The sequence below is a fragment of the Lynx rufus genome, unplaced genomic scaffold (assembly GCF_022079265.1).
Source record: "Lynx rufus isolate CCGP_SWC_20201006 ecotype Redwood Valley unplaced genomic scaffold, mLynRuf1.p SCAF_10, whole genome shotgun sequence".
Classification (NCBI taxonomy): Eukaryota; Metazoa; Chordata; class Mammalia; order Carnivora; family Felidae; genus Lynx; species Lynx rufus.
The window spans coordinates 28,607,973-28,635,547 of record NW_025814824.1 but is presented as its reverse complement, the minus strand read 5'-3'; the positions used below and the strand labels follow the sequence as shown (position 1 = coordinate 28,635,547).

At 45.5% G+C, this 27,575-nt stretch overlaps 1 protein-coding gene across 1 annotated transcript; it reads left to right on the top strand.

Annotated features, from left to right (window-relative positions):
* Positions 1-365: 365 nt before the first annotated feature.
* On the top strand, positions 366-27,575 carry FBP1 (fructose-bisphosphatase 1). Its single transcript, XM_047097821.1, has 7 exons — positions 366-659; positions 12,499-12,661; positions 14,961-15,053; positions 20,830-20,970; positions 24,224-24,361; positions 25,436-25,555; positions 27,182-27,575. Exons 1-7 carry the CDS (start codon positions 490-492, stop codon positions 27,371-27,373), a joined length of 1,017 nt encoding a protein of 338 aa, XP_046953777.1. The 5' UTR covers positions 366-489; the 3' UTR covers positions 27,374-27,575.

Sequence of the window (27,575 nt, the reverse complement as noted above, 5' to 3'; positions counted from 1 at the left end):
GCACTAACGTAACCTGCCGAACTTCCGTTTTATAACGAGGGGAGGGGTGTTCAGGGCTGTACCTCGTGGCAGTGTCGTTGCGGGGACTCGCGGAGATCGTGCAGGTGGCCCTGAGCCCCGCTCCGCAATGTCGGAGGCCTTGGGCAGGCGGCGCGCAAGCGTGGTGAGGCGACCGCGGAGGAAGGACAGGTGGTGGCGCCTGGAGGCAGAGCCTGCGGCCGGGATCCCGGACGTCAGCCGCCTGTCGGCGTGGGCGGAGCCACAATCTGAGCAGGGCGGAGGCCCGGGCGCGGAGGTGTTCCCGGGGGCGGGAGGCGGCAATCTGTGTCTATAGGCTCCCCTAGGACACACCGCCTGAACCTGGCCTTGGCCAGTTAAGCTCCGAGTGGTGCCGACACGCTGCGCGGTTGCTCAGTCCTCTCACGGCGCCCAGCCGTACGCACCTGCTGCCTGCACCTGCTGCCCAGCCCGCCGCAGCCCGGCCTCAGCATGACGGACCGGGCGGCCTTCGACACGGATATCGTCACCCTGACCCGCTTCGTCATGGAAGAGGGCAGGAAGGCCCACGGCACAGGCGAGATGACCCAGCTGCTCAACTCGCTCTGTACTGCGGTCAAAGCCATCTCCACCGCCGTGCGCAAAGCGGGCATTGCGCACCTGTGAGTCAGGCCTCTGGCCATCGGGCAGCAGCGTCCTGTCTGTTCCGCTGGGGATGTGTGGTCCCCTTCCTCCTAATGCCAGCCTGTCTGTCTGTCTGACAGATGGGAGTCTGTCTCTCTCTTTCCCTTTTCCTGGTAGCCTCTTTCTCCCAAAGCCTGTCCAACTGCACTTATGCCCTGGCTCCCCTCCCTTGAGCTTGGGGGTGCCCCAAGGTGGGGGGGACCTGGCTCACAGTCCACAGCCGTCTCCATTCTGCAGCCCTCTCCTCTGGGCTGAGCAACCTGCCTTTGCACCCACTCTTCACCTCTCCCTGGTGAAACGGGCTAGCCAGGCTGAGCACCTGGCCTGCCCACCATACCCAACCGGGCCTCCTACAGGAGAGTGCTGGCGCGGGTGCCTCCTTTCCCTTTGTCTTCTTTGACCTCCTTCACTTCCTCTGGAATTGGGGTCCCAAGCTCAGGTTTCTGATTTAGTAGTACCTCCCTGACCCTAAACAAGTCCTGTTAGGAAGAAAGGAAACCCAAGGTAGGCTGGGAGGAAGCCTGCATGCCCAGAGCTCCCAAGAGTAGCAATGATTGTGAGCAAAGGGCTGCTATAGGTCTGGGGTGTCTGAGAGTCTGCATTTCCAAGAAGCTCTGCGGTAGGTGGTGCAGATGCTGAGAATCTGCACATCATGTTGTGTGTGTAGCAGAGGAATCATGGGACATGGGATTCAAAGGGCACCTTTTTATGAGGCTTTTGTAAGTAATACAGATACCCTTCGGTTTACTCTGGTGTGCACAGGTACTTTATATTTAGATTGGTCCTTGCCTTAGCTGAGATGTCCCTGGGTTTTCAGACTGCCCACACTGCTTCCTAATGTTTCCTACACTTAGGAATACTGTAAAAATGTGTATGATGCTCATAGCTGATCTGAAAAAATATAATGTGGACGACCTGGATTCCTTTTCTAGTGAGCTGTCTGGCTTTGGTCCCATACAGTGGGTTGGCGGAGCTAATTCTTAAAAAAAAGGGGGGGTGTCGATCACGTTTATTCAGATGATAAGCAGAGATGGGCCTTGCTGGGATTGGAACAAGTATGTTAGGAAGGTGGTGGTTCCATTACTATTTCACCTACAGCCACTCTTAATATGTTTCTAAAGAGCCTTTGTTTTAGGAAATACTCAGTTAACATCTTCGTTCAGATTTAATTTACAAGTATAGGTGCCCTCACCACCTTTCTTGCCTTTGAGGACCAGGGAGCTTTGTGAAAAAGGGTGCTTGGCATTTCTTGTATTATTTAAAAAACATGTCAGTACCTTTCAAAATCCTCAAAAGACTCAGAAACCCAAGATGTGCTCTGATGTGTATCTTTCTCACCTTTAAAATAGCCTCAGCCTTAGAGGGACCTGGACAAAAGGGTGCTAGATAAGAGTGTATATTTAAAAAAAATTTTTTTCACGTTCGTTTATCATTGAGAGACAGACACAGAGTATGGGCAGGGACACAGAATCGGAAGCAGGCTCCAGGCTCTGAGCTGTCAGCACAGAGCCCGAGGTGGGGCTTGAACTCACAAACCGCTAGATCATAACCTGAGACAAAGTCGGACGCTTAACCGACTGAACCACCCAGGCGCCCCTAGAGTGTGTATTTTAGACCAGATAGTTGTAAATACCAGATTAAAAAAATATTGCTGTTGTGGGGCGCCTGGGTGGCTCAGTCCATTGAGCGTTCAACTCTTGATCTCAGTTCCGGTCTTGATCTCACGGTTATGAGTTCATGCCCCACATTGGGCTCTGCGTCAGGCATGAAACATACTTGAAAAAAATATATTGCTGTTATTACTATAAGCTACCTAATAAGTTGTACTCCTTGACAAAACTTCAAATCACTCAAAAGAACACAAGGGAAAAAGTGAAACCCATCTCATATCCATTTCTTGGGGTATCAACTATTAATAATTTACTGGTTATCTTCCCAGATACTTCTTTATACTCATACAATTTTATAGATGGATATGTATTTACATATGTATATAGCTTATATGTAATATAGCAAACAAAATGGCATCACACTTAATATATTCTTCTGTAGTTTGCTCCCGTCATTTAACACATATAATGAAAAGCCTTCAATGTCAGGACATATAAATCCACCTCCTTCTTTTTACCTGTTGTGTAGTGTTTCATGAGCTATTTAGTGTATCATGGGCTATTTAACCCTTCCTCTGTGGTAGGGCATTACACAGGTCTTTGTTTCAAGTAGTGTTGTACTTATGGAATAGGGGTTGATGCCTGGTTGTGTGGGTAGTTGACAGGGGAGGACCAGGAACTTGGACACTTCTGAACCCCTGTGGGAAAATAAGAACTTGGTTATCTCAGTATGACATGGTCAGTTGGGCAGGCAGCAGTAAGACAAGATCTCAAGCCAGGCCTCCAAATTACATTCATTATAGGCTTTGATGAAAAGGCCGTGCCTGCAAATAACTTGTTACTGCTGAAGACTTGCCCTTAGGAGGGCATGTACCCAGAGGAACAACATGATTGCAAATTTGCAGGAACCTCACAGAAGCCAGTTTATAGAGCTCAGTCATGTCTCACCAGGGACACATCAGTTTAAAAGTAGAGCCTGGAGTGCGATATCTCTCTTGCTCTCTCTCTCTCTCTCTTTGTCTGTCTCTCAACTGATAGTTGCTGTTGTAGCCAGCTTCATTGTAGTTGATAAGACATTCATAGAATCACAGAGTTTTGAAAGACTCAGAAGTCACCTAGTCTAGCCCCTCTTTGTACAGATGAGGGCCCTGGGGGGGGGGGTGGGGGGGGGAAGGGGAGGGCTGAGGGCTGAGGGCTGAGGGTGAGGTGCATAGACCTGTTGCCCAGGCTGGGAGTCTTTATACCACGTGTCTCTGACTTTATTTTCCCCAAGTCAGTTAAAGCTCATCTGACTCTAAACCTTACCCATTAATTTTATTTTTGATGCAAATTAAGAATTGTACCTCAAGAAGCCATTGTGCTTCTAGAAAACCTGTTCTTGAAGGCTTATCTCTGTGCTTCTGCCTCCCCTCCATCCATTCTCTGGAGGGAAGGTAATGACATTCATACAAGGGGCAACCCACCTTCTGTTCTCCCAAGGAGAACAGTCAGCCTGTAAGTGGATCTGATGAATTTATGGTTCAAACTGAAGTGATTGCTCTTGTCTTTGTTTTCACTCCTTTGGGAGAAAGTGGTTCTCCAGTGGTTTAGGCTGTTGCTTAAGGCATATGAAGTTGATTTCCCTTTGTACGTGTTTCCAAATCATTGCCTGAAGAATTCGCTGGTTCTGTTTAATTCAACAGAACGTTATTGAACACCCACAATGTGCAGAATTCTAGGAGAGATTGAGGGATGAGAACAACAGAGAGTTTATGCTGTAAGACAAGTATAGAATTAGTTACAAAACACAATAGAGTTCCTGAAAGATGGTTTCATAGAGATGCCAAAAATACAATGTGGATGGATGCAAAGGATTGTGGGGCACTGAGATGGGCATTGGCAGTGAGCAGGGAAAGATGATCCCAAGTCCTGATGGCTAGAGAGCATTTTGAGGTGAGCAGTTGTGTGAGGGAAGGTAAGGGGTGGTGGGAAGATATTTCTGGAGAATGTGCTCATTTAGTTTGACTAAAGCAAGGAGCACATGTGGTGGGGCATTTGTGGATGTTAAATTTGAGTGTGTTGGGAGCATCCAATGGCAGGGGTGAATATATTTTGCGGGTGTATGCAAAGGGGAGAGAGTGAGTACAAGTTGTTGAGTGGGTCAGTGGCATGATTAGCAATTAATCTGGGGAAGATATGGCTGGAAGTCTAGACTTGGAAGGCAGCTGAAATATTGGGAAAAGCCATTGAGGGTGGGGAGTGAGGAAAGCACTGAGCTGAGCTGGAGCATTGGAGGGGAGTGGAGAGAGACCCCAGGGAAGTCTTGAGTGTGGATTGGGTGAGAAAGGGCAGTGAGGTTCTCAAAGAGAAGGTTCTAGCAATTGAGAGTAGGGCCATGCCATTCAAAAACAAAGCAAAACAAAACCCCAAAACAGAATTCCAAAGCAGAAGCTGGTTTTAGAGGCTGGGGATGGATGAGAAGGTGATTCCAACATTTTGGAAACGTTAAACTTGTTATGTTGGAGCGCTATCCAGTTGGAGGTGTTGTTCAGCCTGCTGTTGGATGGGCTGTGTGGGATTAGGGCAAGAAATCCTGCCTCACGGTTTGGCCACTGGATTTTGGCACCTTTGCCCTGAGGCAGAGAGGAAGAGGGGAAGAAAATCAGGACTGGATTTAACAGAACATGCAGGACTTCAGAGCATGTTTTGGGGAGCAGTGGAGTTGGGCTTGGAGTCCTGCTGTGCTATTCAATTTCTGTGAGGATTTGGGCAATTGATGGAATATCTCAGAGCCTCAGTTTTCCCACTTATAAGATGGAGACCACTGTTTTTCTTCAACCTCAGAACGTTGTGTAAGGATGAATTGAGTTCATTAAACAGGTACCAATATCGTCATTACTTTGTTAGACTGAAGATTATTATTATTTTTGTTATAAACTGGTATGTCTTTCTATTTTGCCTTTCAATCCATAGTAGTTACCCATGTGCACTCATACATTCCCAGGCATGTATTTCAGGATGGAACGTTATATATTAGAGCAACGTTGCACCATCAGGTCGATTACAGGAAACCTCCTATACTGCTCATGTGGTATCCAGAAAAGTTGCTTTAAAAAAATTTTTTTTTAATGTTTATTTTTGAGAGAGAGAAAGAGCACAAGCAGGAGAGGAACAGAGAGAGAGGGACACAGACTTCAAAGCAGGCTCCAGGCTCTGAGCTGTCAGCACAGAGCCCGATGTGGGGCTTGAACCCACAAACTGTGAGATCATGACCTGAGCCAAAGTCGTACACTTAACCGAGTGAGCCACCCAGGTGCCCCAATAGCACTTAAAAAAAAAATTTTTTTTTTATGTTTTTATTTTTGAGAGAAAGAGATACAGAGCACGAGTGGGGGAGGGGCAGAGAGAGGGAGACACAGAACCCAAAGCAGGCTCCAGGCTCTGAGCTGGCAGCACAGAGCCTGATGCGGGCCTCGAACCCACAAACCCTGAGATCATGACCTGAGCCAAAGTTGGACGCTCAACCAACTGAGCTACCCAGGTGCCCCATAAAAGTTGCTTTTATATATGGGGTTCTCTTGGTTGTTTGATGGAAAAAAATAATAAGGAACTTCAGTTTTAATTTTGGAATTACAGATCAGTTAACATGTTTATTTTCAAATTTGCAGAGTTTATGATATTGAATTTTTCAAACTTTATCAGATTTATTTTATATTTCTTAAATTATCTTCTCCTTATTACCAGAGAGTGAACTGTAACTTCCTTTCCATACGAGAAGCACAGCCAGTCACAGGGAATCCTATTTGTCTGCTTTTGACTGGCAGGAACACAAGCGAAGGTTGGGGTTTGCGACTTTTGAACGCTGTTCTGGTTGGCATCTCTTCTTCAACGAATTTCTTTTTCTTTTTCTTTTTTTTGCTCCAAGCATTTGTGTCAAAGTTTTTTTTTTCTTTTTTTTAATGTTTATTTTTGAGGCAGGGGGAGGGGCAGAGAGAGAAAGAAGGAGACACAGAATCCCAAGCAGGCTCCAGGCTCCAAGCTGTCAGCACAGAGCTTGATGTGGGACTTGAACTCACAGACCCCGAGATCATGACCTGAGCCGAAGTCAGTTAACCGACTGAGCCACTCAGGCGCCCTTTCAACAAACTTCCGATGTGACCCTTGGATATCCCTGTGTGGGTGAACAGTTGGTCATTTACCTCAGAATCAATCAATAACAGGTCTTATTACGTTCCACTGCAGTGATAAAGAGTAAATAGTAATCTGTCTTCCTTTCTCTTCAGGTGGGTGTTCTGAAAATGAGCTCTTTCATTTGGTTCTTTTGCTTGCTGTCTGCTGTCCTGTTGACGTCAGGAAGAAATGCTCTGGAGAGTTCTTCCCTGAGAGGGGTGTTGGCTCCAATCCTGGTCTCTCGGGCTGTGCTACAGAAATGTTGCTAAAGGCGGCTTTCCCCTGATCATCATAAATCACAAACTTTATGGCTGCGAAATGGCACATCCATTCTAGAAGTCATGTGCAAATTTGAAACACAATGCTAATGTTTAATCCAAATGTCTAAGGCTTTTAAAATACTGGCCAAATTTAGCCTATCCTTTTAAGGAGTTCCCTATTATATGAATTAAAGCAATGTAGCTTTTTCAAATTTTTCAGGGAGGTTTACAGCGCAAGTGAAAGCAGATACTTTTCAAGTTGATTTTTGTTCCCCAACCTCCAAAAAGAGAACTCTTATGTGTCTAGGCCTTTAAAAAGGAACGATTCACAAGGATTCAAACCCTGACAGGATGCTTCCCACCCTTGAATTACTTAGACTGCAAGGCCAACAATTTGAATAAAAATGGAGTGCATTTGAAGGTATTTCAAATGCAATACTATCCCCATTAAGACTCTTCAAATGCAAACTTTTGAGCACTTTCTTTTGTTGCCAGTTACCTGTGACACAGTTCTGCACTGGCTGACTTCTCAAAAGTTGCAGGCAAAACTGGTTTAGAGGTCATGGTTGCCCCTCCCCCATCATCAACTAACATTTACTCAGTGGACGCCTGTGGGGCTTGCTTGTGAACATCATGGCTGCCGTTTGGCTGCTGTGAACCAGGTGCATTGGTGGATTAACCCTCGTCCTTACAAAATGTAGAAGCAGAAACAATCCATCCACCTTGATAAATACTCAGAAGGAGAGACAGAATTTGGACCCAGGTGTCTCTGGTGCAGTGTTCTTGCCAGGACCCACCTTGGTTCTTAGCGTGGGTGTATTATTTCCAAGGAAAATTAGGGATGAGAATGGAATGATACCAATTCTTGCTCACTCACCTATATATGCCAGGCTCTATTCTAAGCCTATATCAATTCATTGACCCTCGCTTCCCCCATATATTACCAAGTAGATGTACTTAATTTTCATTTTTACAGATGAACCAAAGGTTAGAGATTTTAAGTGACTTTCCTTGGCTTGCTTAGCCTGTGACAGAGCCAGGACCTGAACTCCAGTAATCTAGAGTCCTAGCCTGTGTGATGAGGTTTTGGGGTGACGGTGGGGTTCGGAGCTGACGGTTAAGAAAGAATTCTTGAAGACATCTTTGGTGCAAAAAAAGGTGATTTTATTAAAGCATGAGGACAGGACCTGTGGGCCGAAAGCTGCACTAAGGCTGTGAAGAGTGGCTTTTTATATACTTTGGGGCTGGGGGAGGTTATGTCAAAAGGGAAGTTTCCAAAGAGATTTTCATATGCTAAAGACTCACAGATTACTGGAGGCCTAGCTATTGTCAGGCCAAGGTTGTTCTTCCCTCTAGCAAAGTGTTAACATTGAGACCAGTAGGGAGTTCCTGGAGAAACTTTTACTCTGCCTGCCTCAAGTATCTGTCAATGGGCTGTAGGTTATACGGAGATTCAATTTTATCTGCCATTTTCTTCCTTCCTTTGTTCCCCCACATCACTATGGAGGAGAGGGTGGTGTTGGGGTTCCAGGAAAGGGAGTCTATAGGTTTCTGGAGATTTAGGCTATTGATAAAATTGCCTTTTTCTTGTAATTGACTAAGAGATTTGTAAACTGATGGAGACTCTGACCAGTCCAGCCATCTGTTTTCTGTCCTTTCCTTTGTTGTTGGGCAGCCAAGATTGTCTGAGGAATGTCACACATATCCTGCCTGGGGAAGGCAGGGGTAATGCTACTTGGTGCTTGCCCCTCAGCTTGACTTATGCTCCCTCATCACGTGGAGTTAAAGCCCATGATGTGTTCCCTTTCCCTCTGTGATAACTTGCATTTAGGAAAAGCTTCGTTGGCAGATCAAATGACTAGCTCGGTCACAACTGATGACCCCATCTCTGCATGATCAGTGCCCAACTGAGTCCTCTGTGTGGGGTGGAGGGTGGAGCTCAGCCTAGAGGTTTACAGCTTGCTTAGGGCAACCCATTTTTTCACCTTTTGGCTTGATTCTCTTTCTCCACTGATCGTAAGGCATAGTTGGACTCTGGAAGGGTTTTTTTGACAGAGTTGTATTATGGTTTCCCCACAACCTTGCAGCCTCATTTGCTGCCTGATTCTGGCCCCAGGGAACTGCATATTGGGAACTGATGTAAGAAAGAGCCTGGTGGTGTGTGAAAGGGTAGTTGGTTCCGTGCCCTCCTGTTCACAACAGCTGGCACGGAAGTTGCTTCCACACCAGGCTAGGCTTCTGGCCTCTGCTGGGCTCTTCTGGAATCTGTCTAGAATTCTGGTTTGGGGAACACAGTTGATTCACTTTCCAAGCCCTAGTTAAAGTGGCCGGGCAGAGGCATAGGCCGCCTCACTAGAAGCCAAGGCCCACACCTGCTGTCCATCCCAAAGGCTGGTGACGCTGCTCTCTCCTTGTGGCCATCGGAATACACAGTGAAGGCTCTTTGTCATCTATCCTTTGGGGCCTTTGAGGAATGATGACTGATCAGAAGGCAGACATTTCTTGTTTCAAGAGTGTTTCTGAAAACTTGGGAGAAAATAAGCTCCATGTGTTGTTCAGCTTATTAGTTCCTTGAGGGTATTTCTGAGGACGTTTCTCCTCTGTCAGAGTTGCAGGAGCCCTGCATGCTTCTGGCTTTTCATTGGGCTGTGGAAATGTGTTCCCTCAGGGACATCTTGCAGCTCTTCTGAGGGCCCCTCCTGTGGTGTGTTGGGGAGAAGCCCGACTGAGCATTTGTCCTGCCTGGCTTATCATCCCTGAGCAGAATAATGCAGGGGACAAACACGAGTCAGGGTAACTTTGTGTGCTAAGACAAAACGCAAAGAACACCCAGTGATAGGATATGAACTTGGTTGTAATTACTATCAACGCGGCAGTCTGGGAACTCATTCTCCTGAACCCTGATTCTACCTCAGAATCACTTTCCTATGCCTTTATAAAAGACTTTCTTAAACACCAGGCGTCACCAGGGGAAACCCTGCCACAAGATGACCTAAGAAAGTTGTGAAGTACCTGAATTTTGAGTTTGAGGGGCCTAGAACATTATATCTCCATATATTTTGTTTTCATGTTTCACAAGCAACTGGAGGATAGTTGGGAAAGGGTCCTTCTCGTTAGAACAGAGGAGGGACCCTCAATGGCGTAAAGAGGAGAAAGGGAAAGGTAACCACCCAACCTTGCAGGGAGTTGGAGCCAGAGAGGTGGCCACTTACCTGCACTGGTTTGGCAGGGAACATGGCCATTTCAGTGCCAGGTGTAGCACGTGTCCCCAGAGTGTTATATGGCCTACCTGACACCCATTACAGAGAGGTGGTGTCACCCGCTGTGACCCAGAACAGGAGCTTAACACTCGAGGCAGCAGTGAGGAACCAGGCTGGTGGTCTTGACCATTCCAGAGCACTTACTGTTTCTTGTTTGTCTCACTCACTTGAATATAAGCTCTATGAGGGCAGTGGTCTCATCTGTCTTGCTCCACACTGTACCCCCAGCACTCAGAACATCTCCTAGGGGCATGATAAATATTGTGAAATGAATGGACACTCACACGAACCTCTAGGAAGCCTTGGAGTCTGACTCTTCTTCCCCCATACTGCTGGACGAGATACCTGAGCAGGTGGGACATAGGCCGAAGTGTGAAATAGGCCTTTCCCATGCCTACCTTAGGTGCCTCGTCCCTCTGCCCCAGGCTTCCAGGCCTCTGTGGAGCTGTCCCCATAGGCCTGCCCCTCTGGAGACCGTGCCAGTGCCAGTGGCTTTCCCCGGCATTCTAAGGCGTGGAATGACCTTGAAAGTCCATTGCTCCTATACTCATTCCTTCAGGCTCAGGTTTCTGCTCTCCTGGGTGTATGCCATTCATTCATGCAGCAAGTGTTTATTGAGGGCCTACTATGTGCTGGAAGCCGGGACACAATGGAGGAAAACATACCCCTGTCGTCCTCCTCACAGGAGTGAAGGATAAACCAACCATGCTAACATGATGGGGGATGAAGCCTAGGGGCTCTCCGAAACCCCTGCTTCCCCTCCCTCAGCAGGTGAAGATCCCTAATGAGGGCTCCCTTGAGAGAGCAACCAAGATAATTAACATTTTTTCTTACTACTACATGCCAAAGGCTGTGCTAAGCCCTTTGCGTGCCTCATCTCATGGAATCCTCTAGCACCGCACAAGGTATCACTGCCCTCAGTGGGCTCATGCACCAAAGGAGGCACAGAGAGGAAAGCGACTTGCAGAGGTGAGGTGTGAGCTGGGTCTCTGTTAGAGAGCTCAGGTTCCTTTCCACAGCCTGTTTGCCTGCCTGAATTCATAGTGACTTTAGAAGGAGCAGCAGTGAGGGCCAGTGGGGTTAGGGAGGGAGGTGTATTTGGGTTGGTGTCCCTGCCAAGCCCCTGTTGTTCCACCCAGAATCTGGCTGCCTTCTTTCTCCAGCAGCATCGGCCTCACCGTTGAGGTGAGAGAAAGATTATGTGGGGAGAGGACCCAACGCCTGGACCACGGGCTACAGCTGTGGGTCTGACAGATCCCTCAGTCTTTGACTCATGAACGAGGAGCGACACGGTGGGAAGGGTGGCAGTGGGCAGAGGGCTGGTGGGCATCCCCAGGTGGGCAGGTGAATGACATTGAGGCGGCACTAATGGTGGGCTTGCTGGGAAGCCGGAGTTACCTTCTGGAGACGGTCAGGCCAGGTCAGGCCAGGCCAGGCGTTTTGGGTGGCACGGTTCCCAGTGTTGGCTCAGGTTTGTCCGTCCAGCCAGAGACATGTGAGTTCTGTTTAGAGAAAACGCATTTGCAGGAGTTGAAGCAGGGGCTCCTGGGACCACCGGTTCCCAGGCAAGTGCTCCTGGCAGCCTCAGCGAGGGCTGCCACTGTGCCCCTTGTCACCCACTCTCAGCTGTTTGGCGGTGTCTTCAACGCTCCTACTTGCCCTCCCCACACGCAATCTCTTCTCTTGGACTGTGCATTTTCTCCAAAACGTTTCCCTCTTCTCAGTGTTCCTGCTCAACACAGGGCTAGAACAACCTGCCTCTTACTTCATTCTAGCAAACTAGGCTGCATTTTGCACAAGCCACTCCGCTTCTGGAATTCTGCAATTACTGACTTACAGGTACCTTGAAAATAAAGTAGAAACTCCAGATTTTCCACTTCCTGCAGCTTCTCACTTCTGCTCTGCTTCTCTGGTTCACACAAGCCTGTTGCTGTCTGGGTGTGAGCTTCCTTCTCTATAAAATGAGGTGATGCGACCAGTCAATATTTTCTTTCAGGAGCTTTACAGCTCTAAAATCATAGCATCCCTTGTCTTTGCTCATATCTAAGGCTCCCTGCCCCTCCCCCCCCCCCAGAAGTTTCCCTTGCCTGCTGTGCCTCTCAGCAGATTCATTTGGCATTAAACCTGTGCTTCCGGGAGGTAAAGATTGGTTTTGGGGGGAAGTGAGAAAGATCAGTCTTTTTAATATATAAAGCACAGATATACACTATATTTGTAGTATTCAAATTAAAATTTCATGGAGGAGTGTGATTAGGAAAAAAAGCCAGAAAGCCTTCTTAGGGGCCATTAAAAAACGGTTGAGAAACATGGATGTAACCACAAACGTGTGCTGGGAAACTTGATAGGTACTGGACAGATGAATAATCCAGGGACATGACCGTTCTTCTTGTTTTTTTTTTTTTTTTTTTTCCTCCCAAACCATGTGTCTTCCTTCCTGTCTTCTAAATCCTACTAATACCCGTTTCCAATGGGTTTATAGGTGCATTAGCATATTCTGGTGGTCATGGCTTATATTTTTGTGGCTTTTCTTTCCTCTAGCTATGGAATTGCTGGCTCTACCAACGTGACAGGTGACCAAGTGAAGAAGCTGGATGTCCTCTCCAATGACCTGGTTATTAACATGTTAAAGTCATCCTTTGCCACCTGTGTTCTTGTGTCAGAAGAAGATAAGCATGCCATTATAGTAGAGCCCGAAAAAAGGGTGGGTCTGCATTTCTACTGTTGAGGGGTTCAATGTAACCATTTTCTTCCTAGCTTTATAAATGGCTCCACTTGTTCAGCCAAGGTGGATTCCTAGGAATCATCCTATCTTCTTCTCAAACCATCAGTCATTCACAGACTGCACCTCACTTCTGTATCTGAAATTTACTGTCTACACCATAGTTCATCCCAATACCACCCCACCACTGAACTCATACATTGGAGAGACTCTTATGTACTCCTACTCATCCCCCACCCTAAATTTTTGTTGTCATGTTCAAGGCTCTTCAAAGTCTGGCTTCTGTTAACTACCTCTTCTGCTTCATCTCCACCCACCAAACAGCCAACCTTCACACTCACCTTTCTTGCCAATTTAAACTGCTCAGGTTGCCTGGGTGGCTCAGTCAGTTAAGTGTCTGACTCTTGATTTCAGCTTAGGTCATGATCTCACAGTTCGTGGGATCAAGCCCCGTGTGGGGCTCCATGCTGACAGCATGGGGCCTGCTTGGGATTCTCTCTCTCTCTCTGCCCTTCTCCCACTTGTGCACTCTGTCTCAAAATAAATACACTTAAAAAAAAAACTGCTTTCAATTCCTATCGCTGATTTATGCATTATAATCTATTTGGATCCCATTGATTTGATTGCTTCTTGAAGGCATTGATGGGTTATATTCTTTTATGTATCCCAGCATCTTGCCTGGCAGCTTGTAGGGGCTCAACAATAAATTGTTGTTGAAGAAGTGAATGAAAGAGTATAGACAGTTTTTGAAGAACAGCAATCATGATTTGAAAAAAACATTTTGAGATGTGATGTGCACTTATATGGGCTTTCTGCCTTTCCCTGTTTGAGATGAACTGGTGACAGGAAGGAGTAGCATTAGAAAAAAGCAATTGGAGGATTAATTTAAAGAGGTTGGCTGCTACCCAGTTTTGACCTTTATAAGAGGGGTGGGAAGCCATATCGGATTAACTTGTTTTACATCATTCCTAAAATACCACTTCATGTCAGATTCAAAGTTCATGTTTTTCTCTGCTGGGCTTCTCAAGGTACTTGGCAGTTTTAGGCATGTGGATTGAATTTTGTGTTTAATATCCTCTATCAGTTACCTCAAACTTCCCTGACTGTAACATGCCTTGATAATAGGCATGTTTCTGTTTTCCAGATGACAGCTTCCTCTGCATCAGCCAGGGTGATTTGTTAAGAGCAATAGGTCAGGGAATCAGAGAAACCTCTTAATTTGATGCAGAACATTTAAAAACCACATCTTAAAGTGGTGGATTTGGAGATGGAAAATCCCCAGTGGTGTACTGGTAAACTCTCTCCCTCCCTCTCTCTCTCTCTTTTAAAAAAAAATTTTTTTTTTAACATTTATTTATTATTGAGAGACAGAGTGTGAACAGGGGAGGGGCAGAGAGAGAGGGAGACACAGAATCAGAAACAGGCTCCAGGCTCTGAGCTGTCAGCACAGAGCCTGATGCAGGGCTTGAACTCATAAACCGCAAGATCATGACCTGAGCCGAAGTTGGACGCTTAACTGACGGAGCCACCCAGGCGCCCCTCTCTCTCAAAAAAAAAAAAAAAATCTCTGATGTGTAGCACATGCCAATTTCAACTGTGTCAATACTCCCATAGTTTATTTCAAGCTACCAACATGACATCACTGAAAGCACAGTTGGGAAGAGATGTGCACCATTAGCTCTTGGGCACCCATAGGGACCAGCTCCAGCACACCGCTGAAAATCCAGTTCAAAGAGTGACATTTTGATAGTCCAACTACCACAGAGAGTTATGCCCTTTGGGAATCACAGTAGGGATATTGCTGAGAGCTCTGTGCGCTATAACCTCAAGTATCATTATTTATCTGCACGAGGAGATTTTTTACAGATCTTAATTCTGTCTTTGCTTCACCTAAGGAATTGTTACGTTTTCCCCCCTTATGAATAAAGAAAAATAAGTGACTAACCTTGTTTCTTTTTTTCCTCTGGCTGCCAGGAAACTCAAACCAAAATCATGATCCATCTGTATCAACAGTGTAGGAATTTTTGACTTATTTATCTGTATTTCATCATTTTCATCTAGACCTGTTATTCTGTGTTTTCTTTGCCTAATGATCTTTTGGGATGTATACTTTGTTGTTGTTTTCATTCTGTATGCCATCTTATCCCTTCCATGACAGAGGATAAATGACTCACATTTCTTGAACTTTCCCCTAGAGTCCCTTGTTTTATCCCCTTAGTGTATTCTTGTTGTTTTGCTATAATTTTAAAAGTAAAGTTGTATTTCCTTTTTCTCTGCTCAGGGTAAATATGTGGTCTGTTTTGATCCCCTCGATGGATCTTCCAATATTGACTGCCTTGTGTCCATTGGAACAATTTTTGGCATCTACAAAAAGGTAACATGTAATATGTCAAGCCCCTTGGTTGAGATAAAAAGAAAAGTTAAGGTTGAGCACCCAGTACTATTTCTCTATGGGTGAAGCTGTCAGAATGTATATCATGAAACTGGGAGGCTTGAAATGGGTTTGTATCTCAAGTTCCCACTTTTCCAGCATTAACGTCTTGATGATGATCCATTAAGTCGTTTAAAAGAAAATATAGGAAAACATGGGTGGGTGGGAAGAGAAAGCTATTTCTCTCTTTTAGCTATATCTTGCTTTCTTTTATGAGGGAAAATGAGAATAAAAATAAGGATCAATATAGATTTGTCACAGTGATCATACTATGTGAACTGAGAATTATATATACAACAATAAAGTAATAGTTATGTCAAAATTGTCCTTTAAAGACCCTGAATCAGGAGTCTTCAAACCATGACTCCCTGGGGCCAAATCCAGCTCATTGCCTGATTTGTATGGCCTGTGAGAAGAAAATGCCCCTTTGCATTTTTATTTTATTTAAAAAATTTTTTTAAGTTTATTTATTTATTTTGAGAGAGACAGAGATAGCACGAGTGGGGGAGGGGCAGCGAGAGAGGGAAAGAGAATCACAAGCAGGCTCTGCACTGCCAGCACAGAGCCCCATGTGGGGCTCGAACCCACAAAGCTGTGAGATCATGACCTGAGCTGAAACCAAGAACCAGACCCTTAACAGACTGAGCCACCCAGGCACCCTAGCCCCTTTTGCATTTTTAAATGGCTGAAAAAAAAAATCTAAACATTTTGTGACCCATGACATTCATATAAAATTTAGTTTTCATTGTCCATAAATAAAGTTTTAATGGCGTACGTTCAACTCGTTTGCTCACATATTGCCCTTGGCTGATTTTGAGCTGCACCAGCAGGGTAAAGTAGTTGTGATGGCGATTGTGATGGTGAAGCCTAGAATGTTTACCCTCTGTTCCTCTGTGGAGGGTTTGCTGCACACTGGTACAGCATGGGGCCCCAGACTCCTGGCCTGGGTCTCTCGCTTATGTGAACTGGGTGGGTAACTCTACCTCCAGAGCCTCTCTTTCCTTCTTTTTTGGTGTGTGTGTGTGTGTGTGTGTGTGTGTGTAATAAGTCAAGTACACAGACTGGTAAAAAATAGAATGGGTCCCCATTGCCCATCATAAACATTATGAAATCTAAAGTATGTCATCTTGACTTCTGCCCCTCTTGTTTATTTTATTTTTTTTTTAATTTTTTTTTCAACGTTTATTTATTTTTGCGACAGAGAGAGACAGAGCACGAACGGGGGAGGGGCAGAGAGAGAGGGAGACACAGAATCGGAAACAGGCTCCAGGCTCTGAGCCATCAGCCCAGAGCCCGACGCGGGGCTCGAACTCCCGGACCGCGAGATCGTGACCTGGCTGAAGTCGGACGCTTAACCGACTGCGCCACCCAGGCGCCCCTTGTTTATTTTAGAAATAAAACCTCTGTAAAGCCTGAGCCCATTCCTTCATCTCAGTGGATGAGGCAGCTTCATTCAGCTGACCTCTGAGTTTCCTCCCAGCTTTCCTGTTCGGGAGATAGAGGGAGGCCACAGCTTGAGAGGCAGGACCACAGTTTGCACCTTATTTCTCAGAGTGATTTGTCTGGTGTTGCACATAATCTCCTTTTGAACACATGGAAAGTAGGACCACCGTGGGATGGTTTTCTTTCATCATTGGTGTGGATTTTGGTTTTCTGTCTTGGCTGAGAGGCAGATCCACATCAAAATCAGTTTGGGTAATAGAGGATTCTAATGCTCATAACAAAAAGGCAAAGGCAACAACTCAGTTATTTTCCAAGTCATACCATGAAACATACATTCCTATTATAGACATGGAGGGAGGTAATTTTTACCTATCAAGTATCGAATCCACAGTAGAGCAAGAGAGGTTTCTAGCAAAATTCTTCCTATGATGGTAGACTCCTTCCTGGTTAATGACTTCACCAAAACTAAAGGAGTGTTGATGTTTGCCAGCCACAGTCTCTATCTCAAAACCCTAAATAAAGACTCTTTTAAGGAAAGAAAAAATCCCTAGAAAACTGAGAGCCAGAAAACTAGCTATCAACCAAAAAAAAAAAAAAATATATATATATATATCAATATCAAAGCAGCTTGCAACAGCAGCTTGAATGATGAATGCTAAAACTCAACAACAGGTCTCCATGCTCTTAATAAACCTGAAGTGGCTCTCTTAAAAGCCAAAAAAAAAAAAAAAAAAAAAGAAAAGAAAAAAAAAGAAAAGAAAAAAAAGAAAAGAAGAGTGTGACACCTGCCTTTATGTCATTTCAATTTTCAAACATCTTATTGATTCTTTGAAACCATTTGAGGGCTTGGGGTGGGGGGTAAATATCCATGTGTCTGATGCTTCAAGTGACACATTTACTGCTGTCAATGTGAGCTGTCAGCCCAGAGCCTGATGGGGGGCTCGAACTCACCAACTGTAAGATCATGACCTGAGCTGAAGTCGGACATTTAACCAACTGAGCCACCCAGGTGCCCCTCATTTGGCCTTTTAAAGCATCAGAAAATAAGGTTGTTTTTGTTTTACATGTTTGGAAATGGCTTTCCTGCCCTGCCCTGTCCTCCTTTCCTTTAAAAAAAAATGTTTTTAAGCTAAACGTGTTTCATATGAGATGGTTTTGGAAATATCCAGTCCCCACAACTAAATGTAGTTTCACAAGTGCTCGGGCAGGTTCAGAATCCAATTCAAGTCCTTTAACTGAGCACAGGGAGACTTATTAATTAATAGCCATATGGAATGCAGCTTCCTAACACTGACACTTACCAGTTCTATAGGACCTTGGGCAAAGTAACTAACTCTCTGTACCTCTTGTTTCCTTATCTGTAAAGGGGAGGTACTGAAACTTAAAAATAATGCCCCCAAAATAGTATCTGGCACAAAGAAAGTGTTTGATAAATGTTAGCTATTAATATTACTTGGTTTGTATGTGAACATTCAATGGAAAGTATCAGAACTCAAACTAAAGAACGGAATGAAAAAAGGGAGGGAGTGAGGGAAGGAAGGAAAGTAGAAGAAAATTATTGGTTCTCATAAGTAGAAAGCCCAGTGGATAGATTTGCTTCAGGTGCAGTTGCATTCAAGGACTCAGACCATGCAACCAGGAGACGCGTCCTCTCCATCTCTACTGCGCTCCTCCTCTCTGGTGGCAAAACAGCGCCTAGCAAATCCAGGCTCACACCCATCCCTCTCAATTAAGTCGAGCAGAAGATGGAAGCCTCTTTTCCAACAATTGCAATAAGAATGTCATCTCATTGGGTCTGATTGGCTTGGCTTTGATCACCTGGCCATCCCTCAACCAATCACTATGGCTTGAGGCATGCGATGATTTTTTTGGCCAGGCCAGGGTCGTGTGCCCCCCCTGAGAGCTGAGGGCCTGGGAGTATGTTAAGGAGATTAACAGTGAGTGCAGTTATCAGAAGGATTGTGGTTGCTGACCAGGAAAAACTTACCCATGTTCACTAGTGATTATAAACCCCTTGAGGGCAGGGGCTTTGTTTTATCTATTTTTTGTAGGCTAGGTTGTCTAGTGTAATAGTAAATGAACAATATTGGCTGAGTTATGGGGGACTCTCAAATGCTTGTGAGCCCTTCCAAGGAGTGTTTGGCTGCCCCTCTGAGGGAAGACCAGATAAGTGACAAGATAGCATAGCTCCACTCTTGCCTGATATTCTCTTCCACTGCCTTAAGTCTCCAGACTCCATGATGTCTTCCTCATGAAGTGGTGTGGAGTAAAACAAACCCATACCTGCAGCAGGTGGGGGCCTGGGATAGGTAGTGAAAGGTAGGGTCTAGAGACTTTCTCTAATTTTGCCTAGGGCTCATCGGTGGGTCCATGAGCATCTGCATGGGAATGTGATGGATCCCTTGGAACAAAGGCCTTCACTGCTGGGGTTTGAAGGAGGGAACCCATGCATTAGAAAGATCAGGCTAGGAAAGAATTCCTCCTAATCCATGATTCCATGGCATTATTTTCTCTGAGTGTGTGGATCATAGACAACGTGACCATTTCTTATTCTATGGAAGTCAGAGGTTAAGTTTTTCAGGTGGCGACATTTCAGGAAATGCTGTTTACTCTTGCACTGTTGGCACAGGCAGGCACAGATGGTTCCGGGTGAGATGGATCTTTGAGGGATTTTCTTACTGGGGAACTGATTATTTCAAGACTTTAGTGGCTCCCAGTCAACTCATTCATTTACATATTGCTGTTACCTGATTTCTCACTGCATTGGCAGGGTTAAGTAGTTGTGATAGAGGAAAATTGGAGGACTGAGTCCTCCCCTATGTCACTGGCTTTGAAGAAAGCTGGTTCTTTTTTTCAGGTTGGACACTGGCAAAATTTGGAGTTCGGGAAAACAACTCAAAATCTTGATAGCGTGATTGGTCTGTGTTTAGATGCAATGCACTGCTCTATGAACACAAACCAAACTAAATCAAATAACATGACCCAATCCAGCCAAAAAACCAACAAACCGCCTTAGTGAAAACCATTTATTAGACACAGGAGTGGGAATGAGGGGAAAAAGGAGAAAAAATGGCTTTTGGACTCTTCCTTTTTTATAAACTACAGTGCAAGAGTCATGTATGGTGCACAGTAAAATGCAGATTCCCCTTTAGAAAGTCTGGCTTAGTAAGCTTAGGCTGCACCCCCAGAATACACATTTTTAATAGGCGTACTGAGTGATTCTGATGCAGATGGCCTCTGGGCCACAGTGTCAAAAGTTACAGGGAAAAATTACCAGGGATGTTTTTGCTGGGATGACTTCCATCTCCGGCATTGTGATACAGATGTGTGTACTTATTTTCAGCTACTGGAATCTCTGATTGGGGAAGGAATAAATGAAATTGGCAGAAATTGCTCATTTTTTATTCTGTTTGAATCCAAGTAGAGAGTATTCGAGCTGAAAGATTTGTTTGGGGCTGTTTTGAGGACCGAAGAAGCCAATCAGGTGTTAATAAAGAAGATCCCCTTAAGGCGTCCCCTTCCTTAGTATCAAACTACGGTCACATGACCCGGTGGGCTATGTTTTTAATGAAAAATGAAAAGATTAGGGTGCATGTAATGTTCTAAATGTGAGTATTGCTTTATTAAATTTGTGTAGTTGTGTGTGCATGTGCACGTGTGTTGGTACTGGTTTGTGGTGTGAGTGTATTTTTTTACTGTGGGATGTGGTCAACAAAATGGAAAGCAACTGCCCTATCCTGGAATGACTCTGGAGAGATCTTCTAAATTCCCGTATTTCTGAGAATTGCTTGGGTGTGTGAGGCAATAGGCCACACTGCCCACTAAGGCACGCGCAGCAACTGGCCAAAGCCCACAAAATTGATTTCCTCGCCAGACTAACAGTCCTGCAGCCCAGCCTTAATATGTTTAAATAAAGATGGAGTAGGCAGGTGAAAGACATTGATGCCTGTAATAAGATTAAATTAGTGGGAGCTGGCAAGGAGGCATGCTCTTTTTCGAAAGTGATAATGGAGAAATGAGGGAATATCAAATTAGTAAAATTGGAGGAGGCCCCTGACTGGAAAGAAGGATCCAGATGCAGGAAATCTGCAGTATGGGGGAAGGCTGCTGTGGTAATGTAATCAGGATATTACTGATGTGTGGAGGAAGGCCCTTCTAGGAAGATGCCCTGTTGTATTAGGAGAGTACCTTGATAATGCATCTTGCTAATGATTGAACTGGAAAAAGGAAACATAAAACAAAACAAAAACATGTTGTGTTTTCTTTCTTATCCCAGAGTTCAGCTGATGAGCCTTCTGAGAAGGACGCTTTGCAGCCAGGCAGGAAACTGGTGGCTGCCGGCTACGCCCTGTATGGCAGTGCCACCATGTTGGTCCTGGCCATGGCGAATGGCGTCAACTGCTTCATGCTGGACCCGGTGAGAGACACTGTGTGAAGTTAGGTGCTTGGCTGGTGACTGCAAATGTCTGTTATTTGTGTGGGAGGGTGAAGGGGGGGTATGTAGAGGTGGGAAATGAGGCCCACAGTGGGGCAGAGACGATGGAGTGGGAAAAGAGTGAGGGAGATGGAGGGGCACTGTGTATATCGTGAGAAGCCTACTGAGGTGAGAAATAATATTTGTCCAGAGCATAAGCGGGGGACTTTGTTCCAAGATTAATTCTTTAGAACAGACATTACCAAATGGATTCAAATGTCCACCAAGTCCAGGCAGGCCACGTAAGTGAATGCAGTGTGCTGGGGAAGGAAGACTGGGGCAATGGTGGGGAATGGGGAAAGCTAGCTGGAGAGGTCTAGCAATTGTTACTATTTGGGAATAGGGGCCCAGTCTTGCCAAGGCTTCCAATGTTTCAAGAAACACTGGATTTAAAAAATGTATGTGCTAGCCAACTAAAACACATTTATGGACCAGATAGGGCCTGTAGATGGTCTGTTTGCCACTCAGTATCTCCGTTAACTAGCTTGTTTTGCAGAGGTGAATGGGTGTCCAAATGCAGTGGCTTACATTTTTTCAAAAATAGCTACCTAATTCATTTGATGTTGTGCTCATGCATGCACACCTTCTGTGAACCCTTGAAGTTTTGATAAGGCTTTGAAAAACTCAAGGAAGAGAACTTAAAGAAGGCAATGAAGATAATTCCTCCTGCCACCTTATAGAGAAAAGCTACCTTACAAAGAGGAGTCCAGGGTGCCGTGAAAATATTAACAGTTTTAATTTGTTGGTAATTCCTTCCACATGCCTGTTAATTGGAATTATCTCTTTATTCAGGTAGATGACGGTTTCAACAAAGCAGATGAATTGGGGAAAGAAATCTCTCTAAATATCTGGCCCACTTAAAACCTACTGTTGAATGTAGAATTCAGTAGGTTGGCACATTCATTGTGCATTCGATACAGTGCCCCAAAGGGAAAAGAACTGGGCCTATAAATACCTTTTAGTTTTCGACGAGTCCTCCTATGACAGTAACGAAACTTCATCTATTTGGTGCTTTTTGTTGACGCACTGAACCCAAGGTATAGATGCCTGGCTGGCACCTGGCGGGAGACAGTTTTTTCCTGGTGAGGCCCTGGACTCTGTGCATGGCAGATGGTATAAATGAGAACGTAGGCTGCCTTGGCCCCCTACAATCTTGCACAACTGGACTTTGCCTCCTTGGAAGAACCGGTGCTTAATAGATAAACAAGGCTAAGGGAACAATACCAGATTAAGCCTCCAAATGAGGTGACCTCAGGGGAAAATAGTGGCAGAACCAGAGCAAAGTTCACCCGGAGCCCAGCGGACAGTTTCTTGGAATCACTGATGTTTGCAGATTTACTGTTTTGCCAGAGATGTACTGCTTCCCCCAGACATTCTTCTGGTGACTTCTCTGTTACCTTTGAGTTGGTGGACGTGTAGAAAAAATGAAATCTTTTCTTGTTTCCAGATCGTAGACCGGTGTCTCTGGGAGTAAGTTTCTGTGTATTTGATAGTCTTTTGCCATCCTGAGACCTAATGGCCCCTCAGTGTCTGGAAGAATGGTGCATGCCTGCTGTAATGGTCCCCTGCTGGGGACACCATCTCATTAACCCACTGCTCTCTGGTGCCTGCGGGGCGAACCTCGGACCCCCTTAGCGCTTTCTTTTCATTTTGGCTGATGGTTTCTGCTAAAAATACTGAGACAGCTCTCTCTGCGTTTCCATCAGGCTTTAACTTTCAGAAGGCTTTTTAGTCTCTTGTCTGCACTTGCAAGAGACTTTGCTCCTTCATGTCTCGCATGCTCTGGCCAGGTACCAGGGCAGGGCATCTGGAAGCATGGCTTCATGAGCTCTCGGCACCTGTTGTGTGATGGATTTGTTTTCAAGACTTTTTTCTTTCTTTTTTAAAATGCTTTTAAAAAAATGTTTATTTATTTTGAGAGAAAGAGAGAGAGAGAGAGAGAGAGAGGGAGGGAGGGAGGGAGGGGGAAGGGCAGAGAGAGAGGGGGAAAGAATCCTAAATAGGCTCTATGCTCTCCATGCAGAGCCCAACTCGGGGCTCAATCCCATGAACATGAGATCCTGACCTGAGTTGAGATCAAGAGCCAGTCACTCACTGACTGAGTCACTCAGGCGCCCCTCAAGAATTCTTTTCTAAATATAGTTATTTATTTATTTAGTTTTCTGATTATAAAAGAATGTTTCTACATAACTGTGGTCAGAATTTTTGGGAAAAAAAAAGCATAAAAGGAAAAAAGAAGAATCACTCACAATGAAGCCTTCCAATGACCACTGTTAATTCCAGTCTCTTTTTCTCCTTTTCCTCATCCTTCCTGTTCTCCTCCCATTCTGCCTTCCCTCCCTCCTTCTATTCCTCTCTTTCTAGGTCAGACACACTCCCTGTCTGCAGGAACCACTCTCTGCTGGGGGGGAGGTAAACGGCTGGAGACAGGTGTATTGATACCTCCTTTCTTCCCTCTCACCTCCATGGAACAGCCCCCTCCCCACAGGACAGGTCTTCAAGCGCCCTCTTCTCAGGACATGTAGGAGCCCCAAACAACCCTCAGTCCAGAGCAGTAGGAGTTAGGTGACACTTTCCTTCCAGATTGCCATCTCCTCTAAAGTACCTCAGCCCTAAAGGCATCAACTCAGCACTGGGACTTGGTGGCAGGACTGAGTTCTGAGAAACACTTTGCAGACCCCATCTCCTCACTGACCTCCCCTCTGGTAACCATCAGTTTGTTCTTTGTAGTTAAGAGTTTGGTTCTTGGTTTGTCTTTCTCTCTCTCTTCTTTTTTCCTTTGCTCATTTGTTTCTTAAATTCCACATATGAGTGGACACACAATTCTCAATCTCCCTCAGGTTTTGCTGCTGTTTTACCTATTTCTGCCCTCCCTGTTTTTGTATGGTTTCTCTCTTGTTTTACTGAAACTATTTGAAAGCAAACCCAAAAATTTCGATCCCCTAACAACATCTGCGGCAGCCTCTTCTCTTCTTTCCTTTTCGCCCACTGACTCTTCCCTTGTCCTGTTCGCCATTACTGAAGTGGCAGGCTGGGGACATAGTGTCCCAGCTCCAGGAGAAGCATCCTGTGCCCCCCAGCCTCAGGACCCGCAGCCCAGCTCAGTCCAGCTCAGCCCAGCCCAGCCCAGCCCAGCCCTCACACAGGCCCCTGGAGGAGGCAGCTCATCACCTCTCCCTCTCCTTCCTGTTTCCAGGCCATTGGAGAGTTCATTTTGGTGGACAGGGACGTGAAAATCAAAAAGAAAGGAAATATCTTCAGCCTCAATGAGGGCTATGCCAAGGAATTCGACCCTGCTGTCACTGAGTATGTCCAGAGGAAGAAGTTCCCCCCGGTAAGTGAGGGCTCTGGGCAAGGGCCCGTGAGTTATGCACAGATCTGTTGGTTCATGATTTAGCCTGGAGGCTAAAGGTGGCAGGGATCACAGGGCCTTGGATTCCACTGTGCACTGACCCCATGATGAAATTCCCACCTAGTCCTGGGCACTGGAACCCCTGCCCTCAGAAGTCAAAGTCCGAGGGTCCGTGTCAGCCTTTGCTACTTTCTCTTGGCAGAAGAAAATTAGGATAATAAAGTCGCCGGATGAATGAGTTCGTTCATGGCAGTAAAACATTTCACTTCTGTAGTCCCTGATCTCAGATGGCACAGAATGTGGTTCTCGTACCCAGGTGGCCACCTTGTGGTGTCCGATGGATTTCTATCCACCATCTCAAGATTAAGAGTGTCCATCTTGGCATCTTTCTGAAGAGGTTACAAATTACCAAATACAAAGAAAAGGAATGGCTGTTTATAGAGCTGGTTCTATGCAGGAATATCCAGTTTTGTCATACTCCCACTTAAATGCCACTGAGGAGGAAGCCCAGATACTGTTTGGCATTCAGGGCCTCAGAGCTGGCTCAGGGCTCTCTTTCCAGCTTTACTATCTCTCTTTCCACCTTACCCTGGATTCCCCTCCCACCCCTGAAGTCTGCACACACGCACTGCACCAGGGTCCTCCCCAGGTCCCTGGTGGACAGCATTTGCATTTGCCTTCTCTGTGTTGCCATACTTTGCTTGGGCGGTTCCCTTCCCCCCTTGCCCAGCTCCTTAGCTTGGCAAAATCCTTCTCAGCCTGCAATGTCCCGGTAAAACGTATGATTTTGTGATGGCCGTCCCAACCCCATAACCAGAATCAACCCATCCCCGGTTGGGGCTTCTGCAGGTAATTTGACCTATTGTGAGATGTGTAAGAATGGGGCTATTTGTTTTTGCTCCTTGGGAACAGGATATTCATCACATTGCCTATCACAGCCCCAAATATGCGCCTCATAGGTGTTCATTAAATGACTGTTGAATCAGATGAGCATAGAGGACACAGAACTCATTTTCTTTGCGGCAACCCTAATTATTGTTAATCTTAACCTTGCAGGACAACACAGCGCCCTATGGCGCCAGGTACGTGGGCTCCATGGTGGCTGATGTCCACCGCACCCTGGTCTATGGAGGGATCTTTCTGTACCCAGCTAACAAGAAGAGCCCCAGTGGAAAGGTAAACAAATCCCCTGAAAGGTGATCGAGAGGCACTGGAGTTCCTTTGCAGCCCAGGGAATTTGACTTCGGAAGAAAGAAAGATGACAGTAGCTATTATATTGCCATTGTGCTCCGCAGTAGGATGCTGAGGATATGTGTGGCATCTTCTTTCCTAGATTAAAGGTTGTCCTCATTAAAGCCAGGTGATATCAGCTCAAAATGGTCTCTTGAGAGCCCTTCCATTGCTAAAGATAAGTAATAGTGTTATGGTGAGGACGGGTGCTTCCAGTGGGTGCGTGGTTTGGCCTGGGAAAAATGAATGCCATTCATAATGTGAAATGAAACAGTTCAGCTTCATTGCCAAGGCAGAAAAATCGAATATGTATCCAAGTAAAGGTTTCCTTTGATTGCTTTCAAGAGGCATAAAATAGAAATAACTAATGAGCTGACATTGGCTGCTTGGAAAATGAAACCTTCCTAGGGAAAGAAAGACTCTCTGGGGAAACCTAGAGCTTTCAGGGAAGCTGTTACCACTGACTGCACTGGTCTAATGCCCGCAGAGTCCCGAAGCCACGGGGTGAGCTGTGCTTGCTTAACACTGGCTGAGGGATGCCCCGCTTTTCTTCTACACAGTGACAGTGTGTTTCCTTCCCAAGTGTTGTCCCTTTGTTTTCCCCGATAGACAGACTGTCTTTTTTTTTTTTTTTAATGCAAGAGAAGGAATGGGAACAATAATCCCCTTAAGATAGTTAGAAGTGTATATGTTCCAGATATGTTCAGATCTCTGTTTACAGCTGGTGGTGTCCAGTTTGCTGAAGGCATTCTTATTTGCTTAAAACAGCGCCCTTGCCACAGCCACGTCAGGCATCTCAGCCTGTGTGATTAGCCTGCTCCATAGCACTTTTCTTTAATGCCTCAAAAAATTGTTTCTGAACACAGATATTGAGGTGCCTCCTTTTTTCCCCCTCAATTTTGCAACTCTGGCCATGACACCTGTATGGAAATAGAGTCAGGAAACACCTGCAAAAAGCTGTCTGCTCAATAGGCAGACTGCATGAAAATGAACACAATAAAAAAGTTAATATTCAAAAGTAAATGCCAAGATGTATAACATACTAAATCCCAACCCTGAAGCCTTTGGAGAATTGTAAAAGGAACGTGCACAGCATTGCAAACAATATCATACTGTTTGGAGGAGCCAGTCTGCTTTCCAGATGTCTGCAGCCAGACACTACCATGGATGTTTAATGCTTTTAGAATAGGCAAAGCTCCATCCAAAACACACACCGAGTCACTCATTAGGTCCAGTTTCCGTGCTATAAAGAGAAGGGAACCATCAGTTCTGCCAAAATGTCATTCAGTCCTGAGTCCAGGTGGTCTGTCTCCCATTTGCATCAGGCCATCTATTGCTGGCTCTGGCTCTGGCTTGATGAATGGCTTAATTTAACCAAATGGTTAAGTTAACCATTTGGTCTTAGAGGCAGCCTTGGGGGTGGGGGCTATTACAACCTCATAGAAGGAAAGGGAGAGTTACATGTTACCTTGGAAACTCCCACTAGCTCTGTATTAGTTTGGTATAGAACGAATCCCTTTTCTATGTAATATTTTCTGGTGTGAGGGCGCTGCTCTTGGCTCTTTTTTTCAGTTGAGACTGCTGTACGAATGTAACCCAATGGCCTACGTCATGGAGAAGGCTGGAGGATTGGCTACCACTGGCAAGGAAGCTGTACTGGACATTGTTCCCACTGAGATCCACCAGAGGGCGCCAATCATCTTGGGGTCGCCTGAAGACGTGAAGGAGTTCCTGGAGATCTATAAGAAGCACGCTGCCAAATGAAGAAGTGGCCTTGCCCACACCAGAAAGAAGTGCCATTTACCTGGACCTTTTATCCCACACGGTGCTACCCCTTTCTGACTGCGCATCATACATTCCTAAACAGCAGAAATAAAAAGCATGCATATTTTCACTGTCAAATGCTGTGTAGTGCTTGGTGCTGCCTTACTATCTCAGTAATGCTATGGATGGCATGTTTTGAGTG

Coding starts and splice junctions, on each gene's coding strand:
- FBP1 (XM_047097821.1), top strand. CDS start 490: ATGACGGACCGGGCGGCCTTCGACACGGATATCGTCACCCTGACCCGC. Junction 20,971..24,223: donor ACTGCTTCATGCTGGACCCG/GTGAGAGACACT, acceptor TCCTGTTTCCAG/GCCATTGGAGAGTTCATTTT. Junction 25,556..27,181: donor AGAAGAGCCCCAGTGGAAAG/GTAAACAAATCC, acceptor TCTTTTTTTCAG/TTGAGACTGCTGTACGAATG.